At 36.2% G+C, this 8,747-nt stretch overlaps 1 protein-coding gene across 1 annotated transcript; it reads right to left on the bottom strand.

Annotated features, from left to right (window-relative positions):
* Positions 1–8,257: 8,257 nt before the first annotated feature.
* Positions 8,258–8,410, bottom strand: LOC112130535 (keratin-associated protein 20-3). Its single transcript, XM_024239567.1, is given in 1 exon segment — positions 8,258–8,410. A coding segment is annotated over 1 exon segment (153 nt).
* Positions 8,411–8,747: the final 337 nt, after the last annotated feature.

The following is an 8,747-nucleotide window of genomic DNA, read 5'->3' as shown; positions in this document are numbered from 1 at the left end:
TTCTCACCAGCAATGAATGAACCTTCCTGTTGCTCCTCATTTCTGTCAGGGTTTAGTTTTGTTGGTGTTCTGTGTTTCAACCTTTCCAATAGGTGTGTAGCAGTATCTTTTTTGCTGCTTTAATTTGCATTTCCCTTTTGACATATGATATGGAGCATTTTTTTCATCTGCTTCTTTCCCATTTGTAAATCTTCTCTAGTGAGGTGTTTGTTAAAGTCTTGGCTCACTTTTAAAACCAGGTTGTTTAGTCTCTTACTGTTGAGTCCTAATAATTTCTTGTATATTTTGGATAATAGCATGTTATCACATGAGTCTTTTGCAAAGAGTTCTTTCCCAGTCTGTGGTTTGTCTTTTCATTCTCTTTATAGTGTCTTTTGCAGAATAAACTTTTTTTTTAAATTTTAAGTAAGTCTAGCTTATCAAATTTTGCTTTCTTAGATTATGCCTTTGGTTTCATAACTAAAAAGGCATTGTCAAACTCCAGGCCACCTAGATTTTCTCCTATGTTATATTCTAGCAGTTTTATAGTTTTGCATGTTATTTTGTCCCACGACCAACTTTGAGTTAATTTTTGTGAAGTGTATAAGGTCTGTGTCTAAACTTATGTTTTTGCACACAAATGTCCAGTTGTTCCAGCACCATTTGTTAAAAAGATGATCTATCATTGGCTGGGCATGGGGAGGCTCACACCTGTAATCCCAGCACTTTGGGAGGCTGAGGCAGGCGGATCATGAGGTCAGGAGATCGAGACCATCCTGGCTAACACGGTGAAACCCCATCTCTACTAAAAATACAAAAAATTAGCGGGCATGGTGGTGGGCGCCTGCAGTCCCAGCTACTCAGGAGGCTGAGGCAGGAGAATGGCGTGAACCTGGGAGGCAGAGGTTGCAGTGAGCCGAGATTGCGCCACTGCACTCCAGCTTGGGCAACAGAGCGAGACTCCATCTCAAAAAAAAAAAAAAAAAAAAAAAGATTGTCATTGCACCATTGTATTACCTTTGCTTCTTTGTTAAAGAAAAGTTGACTATATTTACGTTCATCTACTTCTGGGCTCTCTGTTCTATTTCATTGACCTGTTTGTTTCTTCACTGTCTTGATTACTGCAGCTTTGTAGTAAGTCTTAAAGTCATGTAGTGTCAGTTCTCTGACTTTGTTCTTTATTTTCAATATTGAGTTGGTTACTCAGGGTCTTTTGCTTCTCCATATAACTTAATAATCAATTTGTTGATATCCAGAAAATAATTGTTGGAATTTGATAATTTGATTGTGATTACATTGAATCTATAAAGTTGGGAAGAACTGACAGCTTGACAACATTGAGTCTCCTCATATATGAACATGGAATATCTCTCCATTTATTAAGTTTTTGTTTGATTTTTTTTTCAGCAGAGTTTTGGACTTTTACTCACTTAGATTGGTATGTATTTTTTTTAGGGTTACACTTAAGCATTTCATTTTTGGGGGTGGTAATGTAAATACTAGGGTCCTTCTCTTTTAAAATTTCAAATTCTACTTGTTTGTTGCTGGCATATAGGAAAGCAATTTACTTTTGCTTATTAGTGTTGTATTTTACAATCTTGCTATAATTGTTTATTAATTCCAGAGGTTTTCTTGTTGATTCTTTTGGATTTCCTACATAAATGATCTTGTGAAGAAAGGCAGTTTTATTTCTTCCTTTCCAATCAGTATGTCTTTATTTCTTTTTCTTGTTTAATGGCATTAGCTAGGACATACATTTGAAAAGTTGTGATAAGAGGGAACAACTTTGACTTATTCCTGATTTTAGTGTGAAATCTTTGAGTTTCTCACTATATTTACATTTGGTATACCTTTTTGACATATCCTGAAGAGAACGGCTACTTGCTCACAGCATTCCAAACAATAGCAGATGATAGTCATAAAATCCAAACAAACCAATGAGGTAATGTAAAATGTAATGACAATGTAACATTAAGTATGATGTTAGCTGTAGGTTTCTTGTAGCTATTTTTTCTTTATCAACTTGAGGAAGTTCCCCTATTTTTTTAAACTCAGGATTCAAATAAGTTCCACACATTGCATTTAGTTGTTATACATTTTAAGTCTCTTCAAATTCAGAACAGCTCTGCCTTTATATGCCATTGGCTTGCTGAAAAAAATTAGACCAGTTGCCTTCTAGAATAAGGCACATTCTTTATTTGTTTAGTTGTTTACTCATGATGTTTAACTTGTTCCTCTTGTAACTCCTTTATTTTCTGTAAATTGTAGGTTAGATTGTAAGTCTTGGTTTAAGGCAAGCTTGATACTTTGGCGAGTATGCAGAGGTGATGCAGTGTATTTCGCTGCACACATTGGTTGTTTCAGCCCTCTTTTAATCTAAACCATTCTCATTTCTCTAATTATGCTTCAGGTTTCTCCATCCCGTCTATGAAGCATCATACTCCTTTCTAGCTTTCATTGGTTTCTTCCTTCCTCCGAACTTCTGTGATAGTTATGTTCTGTAATATACTACAGCATTTCACACTTATCTTTATGTTATACTATATGCCATTTTGAAGTGTATTTTCTATTTTGTGCTAAAATTGTCCAAATGGGTTGTAGGTCGCTAGAATTCAGTCCCCAAATATATGTTTTTCCTATAGCAATAAGAATGTTGTAGGTTTTCACTAAATAACTTATTTTTTGATATCATGGTTAATTCCACAGAAGCCTATTCATATCATTTTTATTTTTAAAATAAAAAATTAAATATAGTTATATTCTTTGTTCATGTTTCTTATGTTTTACAGAGGAACTAAATCTGGCAAGAGCAAACATAACACACAATAACAAGAATAATTGTAGGTACTAAGACCATTATGCATAAACCATGTAGGTACTGAGACTATGCACAGAGACAACACTCAATAAATATTTGTCTGAACAAATGAACGATGCTTGCTTGATTTGTTTATACTGTGAAAACTATTGTGCTGTCTTATATCAGGACTATTTTTTAAAAGGAGTAAACTGACTACTGATTATTATGGCAACCAGAAACCTATTTAAGTAGTTCTCCCTAACAATTTTCTATAGTAAAGACATTCTACCAAGGATAATCTGTAAAGATCTCCGCGACAAAGCACCTAGCATGCAATTAAATGCATGTGCAGTTTTCTGCAACTGTTAAGGTAGTCTTCACTGAATTAAGTTAGCTGATGATCTCTGGAGGTTTATTTCTCCTATTTGCTGCCCAGAGCTCTTCCTATATTCCTTCTTTTGGCTCTAGCAGAGTTTTCAGAAACAAACTAATAAAGTATGTATCAACTCTAGTCATTAGTTCTTCATAATATGGAATTGGTTTAGTAAGTAAATAAAACTGCCATTCTGCCTGACTAATAACATTGGTCAACTCTTGAGGGTTTTAAACAGCGTTACTCTTTGTTTCTGGGGAGCTGTACATAAATGCAAATTATTGTGTTATGTTTCCTAAAATAATCTTGGTCCTAATTATATACCAATGTGGCATGGTGGAAGTAGGTGCTAACAAAGGCAGGAAATCTCTCTTGATAATAAGATCTGGTATGCTTGTGGAAGAATTATGCTTACATTGTCATTACATTTTACATTACCTCATTTGTTTGGATTTTATGACTATCATCTGCTGTTGTTTGGAGTGCTATGAGCAAGTAGCCCTTCTCTTCAGGATATGTCAAAAAAGTATACCAAATGTAAATAAATATTAAAAAATGTCAACTGTTTCTAAACAAATATTAACAATTTTTACAGTAAAAATTAACAAATACATTGTAGATCAAGCAAGAGTTAATAAAGTTATGCTCCCTAGAGCTTTCTCCAATTCCATAGGTTCATGATTCAGTTTTCCATTATCTAAAGCATTCCTTTAGTTTTCAAATTTAAAGCATCCCTTTACTTTTCAAATTTTTCATTCATTTGATGTTTTCTTTATTCAGAAAATAATACACATCTGTAATAATAAGTAAAGTAATACAAATATGCACAAAGATGGTGTTATTTATGCCTCATGCTGCTGCCCACAGGCATTCCCTTCAAATGACCTTCCATTACTTTCTACTTCCTCATACATACATAGGCAATTTTATCTCCACCCATGCATATACACATATGGGGGTCTGGAGTTTGTTGTTTCAGACAAAAAAGAATTGCATTACACATATGAGACCCTTGCCTTTTTTATCTTGGTATATGTTCTGGATATGCTGTAAGTAAATAGATGCAGTCTCTATGTGTACTATACATGACATAATAAATGTAAACATGTACATGCTATATTCATTGTTCTGCAAATTTTCTCAGTGAAGTTTCTGTCTTCTTAAATTGCTTACCATTTGCTTACCGATTTACCCTCTCTCATCTCCACCTACCAGTCCAAAACTATGCATCATCTTCCTACCCCATCCCATCCAGATGACTGGATACTTAATTATCTACCATATTTCTCTCTCCCAATATATACATATATAAATGTATATATTTCATAAACAGATACAGACATATAGATATAAGTAAATATTTTATTTAATGTTTTAAGTTTTGAGCTGTTGTTCCTTTTAGAGCTATAGATCTACTGACCTCTTTGGTCCATACAGGGAATTGGAGTAACATCTCTCGGTTTAGGAGTCAAACATGATTCAATCCCACAGGTGTTTAGGGTTTTAAGGCTCTTAAAAGAGACTGGAAGAACTCAGTCTTCTGGGTTTTCCCCTGTCAATATTTTTCCTTTCAACCTTGTTAAGGTGTAATTTTTGCAATTGCCTTTTGCTACCGAACCAGAAATTTTGCCCCCAACTGTTATGTATTAGAGTAATTTACTTCACAGTCTTTTCTCAACCTGTTATCACTATCACAACTTTAGTGAAAATGACCCCTCTGATATCTCATGGTGCTATATTTCTAAACTATCAGAAAATTTTAAGCTTCCTGCCACAATTTACTAAGTATGGTTTCTGGACACTGCATAATATCTCAATTATAACGATGTTCTGTTCACTTCCATACAAAGCAAACTAGCTTGAGAGTTGGTAACTCTGAGGTAAACAAGTGTATAATGAATGAACAGAGCATAGCACTTGTGATCAATGTGTAGGTCTGGAGAGCAGTGATGGTTTTCGAGCTCACTCATCTGTTTATTTTAGGATGCTGAACATCTTACATCTTAGACTTTATGGAATATCTCTGACATGGCCAGTCTACAAAAGGTAAAAAAGATTTTCTGTGATCTGTGTCTGAGTAGCACATACATAGAATTCTTCAGCAGAAAACATAAGCAGGTACCTTATAATAAACTTCAAATGGGCATTCTACAAGGAGAAGCACATAGCTACTATTCTAATAGATCACAAGGGTTAGACCTTAGAGCTTCATCAGGTAGAAAACATACTGGTTTTTGTTTGCAAGTTCTGGGAATTTTCTGCTTAATTTTGTTCAAATGGCTATATCTGGACCCCTCAACTCCTGTCAGGGCATGAAGATCATACTAAAAATGGCTTCTCCCATGGCAATCATGTGGATGGAGTTTAGGGTCCATCCCAACACATGGGAGACTGGAGAGACTCTCCTATACCTAACCACTAAGGCCTCTGTTTCTTTATTGTGATTGCATTTATGATATTTTGTCAACCCCTCTTGATGTTAACCTCTGTGAGGGCAGGGAACATGCCAATATTATTGACCATATAATTGTCAGCATCTAGCTCAGCGTCAGAATTTATGTTATTACTTTAGAAATCCTTTCTGAAAGAATCCATGTTTGAAGAGAGGAAGATTGTTAAGAAGTTTCTCTTTCCAGAAAGTTGGTGGGCACTTGATCTTCCTGCCATGATTCCCTTTTCATTTCCTTTTTAACTTTTATCTGCTTCTTCCCTGATTTGCAAACACCTTTTTTTTAAAATTCACTTATAATTATTGGAATACTCTATGATATGGTTTGGCCTTGTTCCGCCTCCCCAAATCTCATCTTGAATTGTAGTTCCCATAATCCTCAGGTGGCATGGGAGGGAACCAGAGAGAGGTAATTGAATCATGGGGCGGTTACCCTCACGCTGCTGTTCTCCTGATAGCGGGTAAGTTCTCACGACTTCTGATGGTTTTATAAGGGGATTTTCCCTCTTGTGCTCATTCTTCTCCTTCTTGCCGCCATGTGAAGAAGGACGTGGCTTCTTCCCCTTCTGCCATGATTGTAAGGTTCCTGAGGCCTCCCCAGGTATGTAGAACTGTGAGTTAATTAAACCTCTTTCCTTTATAAATTACCCAGTCTTGGATATTTCTTCAGATCAGAGTGAGAACGGACTAATACACTGTATTTCTGAAGTTACAACGAACTTTATCCAATTATTTTCTATATTTAAAACTCAGTTTTCTCCTGAGTTGCAGATTTTTGTAACAACCTGCCAGGAAAAATCTTTATTTGGCCCTCCCACAGATGACATTTACGTGTACTCAAGTAAACTTTTGCGGCTCCACTTTGATTGTCCCCCAAATGTTCCGATTCCCATATCACATGTGCCATTCGTTCCACAATCAGTCGTTGACTGTTCAAGTCCTTGTTTATTTTGTGCTTTGTTTTATTCCTTAGCCCCCTCCATTCTCATACCACATGGGCATGTTCGTTAACTTCTATCCCATAATAATCTATTTGATCTAAGCCTTCATAGGAATCTTAGTTGCTGCTTTTACATTAAGACCTTGCATTGGCTGCTTACACAGCCTCCAGAATGGTCGTTTGGTCTGTGATCATACTCCTTGGCCACCTTTCCTTCAACTGGATGCCATAATTATTTGTATAAAACATGCCTTCTTATTTGTATTTTATTTTTCCATGAGTTATTGGGGTACAGGTGGTATTTGGTTACATGAGTAGGTTCTTTAGTGGTGATTTGTGAGATTTTGGTGCACCCGTCACCCAAGCAGTATACACTGCACCATATTTGCAGTCTTTTATCCCTCACCCCCTTCCCACTCTTCCCCCCACATTCCCAAAGTCCATTGTATCATTCTTACACTTTTTCATCCTCATAGCTTAGCTCCCACATATCAGTGAGAACATAAGATGTTTGGTTTTCCATTCCTGAGTTACTTCACTTAGAATAATAGTTTCCAATCTCATCCAGGTAAAGGAAAATATTACAACTTTATAAAACATTATCCAGTACACCCATTGCAAAATATATATGGCCTTGATGTTCTAGTTTCTCTTTACTGCCCAGGGCTTCATTTCCTGCCAGTGACTTTGCCCACTGTTCTCTCAAGAAATAACATCAATTTATGACTTTGCAGTGCAATACTTTTTTCACGGATTTGCGTATTTGTTCCGCCTGCCTGGCATACACTTTACCTCCAATGTATTTTTCCTTGGTTAAAAATTTATTCAAATGTAACCTTCAATGAGAATATTTTTGATCTGTTTGCTCTACAATCTCCCTCTTTTGCATCCAAACATGAGCTTCTTCTCTGTGTTCCTACTTGGCTATTACATCACCTATCATGTTGTAGCATACATGTTTATTTACACATTTGTTTTTCTGCTTAAAAACTCTTCTCCCATAAGTAACACTAAGACTTAACAGGAATTCCTATATAGAAATTACTTAATGAGTACTTATTAAACAAGTGAGTAATTAATAAATTTAAAAAATGAATGACATTGGCCAGGCCAAAGTAAGTTTAATTAAAAATAAACCTAGAGCTTCCTACTCCTGAAACATATCAAAAAGTAATTTGCTTGGTAAATTATGAAAACACATCAGTTTGGGAAAGAAAAATGTAGTTAATCTGGGGCACTGATGTGGATTTAGTGTGAATTTAATGATGTGTGTTCTTTGCCTAGAATTAGATTGAATAATTAAGCATTCTTTTTGTTTTTTTTGAGATGGAATCTCATTCTGTCGCTCAGGCTGGAGTGCAGTGGTGCCATCTCGGCTCACTGCAACCTCTGCCTTTGGGTTCAAGTGATCCTCCTGCCTCAGCCTCCCCAGTAGCTGGGGCTACAGGCACCCACCACCACACCTGGCTATTTTTTTAACTTTTAGTAGAGATGGGATTTTGCCATGTTGGCCAGGTTGGTCTCGAACTCCTAACCCCCGGTGATCCACCCACCTCGGCCTCTTAAAGTGCTGGGATTATAGGGAATCATTAAGAATTCTAATTGGGTTAAAAAAATAAAAAAAAGTGTAGTAGAACAGCACCCCTGTCTCATAAGAAAATGGACCCAATTGTAGATATTATTCAGTCAATGCCTGATAATAAGCATGTAGTATAATCATATTGGTGGCAGCAGTCGAATCCATACCCCACCACAGCCACATCTGTAGCCACAGTCCAGGATTCTAAAGGCACCAAAGCCAGAGGTATAACTATATTTACAGTCATAGCCATAGCCCAGTCCTCCTTAGTAGTTGCCATAGTAGCTCATTGTGTCAGGATTTAAGTCTCTAGCCTAAGAGGCAAGAGTAAGTTTTAGTGCATAAAAACACTAAAATACTGGGTCTTTTATCAGTCTCAGTGGAGGTGTGACAAACCACAGGCACTCCTGACATTGTCATATAGACCAACCTGTATTTAAAAATCTCATTAATCTTGTATCTTTAGATTTAAAAAAAAGACTCTCTATCCTGACAAAATTGAGATTTTCTTCTCAGTATGTTATGATCTTACCAAACAGCTGATAGACTTTAAAGGAAAAAAAAAAATGTTGAGTTCAATGACCTTGCTCACACTGATGCCGAATTTAACCTTTGTAACTATGTTGG

The sequence above is a fragment of the Pongo abelii genome, chromosome 22 (genome assembly GCF_028885655.2).
Source record: "Pongo abelii isolate AG06213 chromosome 22, NHGRI_mPonAbe1-v2.0_pri, whole genome shotgun sequence".
NCBI classification, from domain to species: Eukaryota; Metazoa; Chordata; class Mammalia; order Primates; family Hominidae; genus Pongo; species Pongo abelii.
This window is presented reverse-complemented; position numbering and strand designations above follow the sequence as displayed.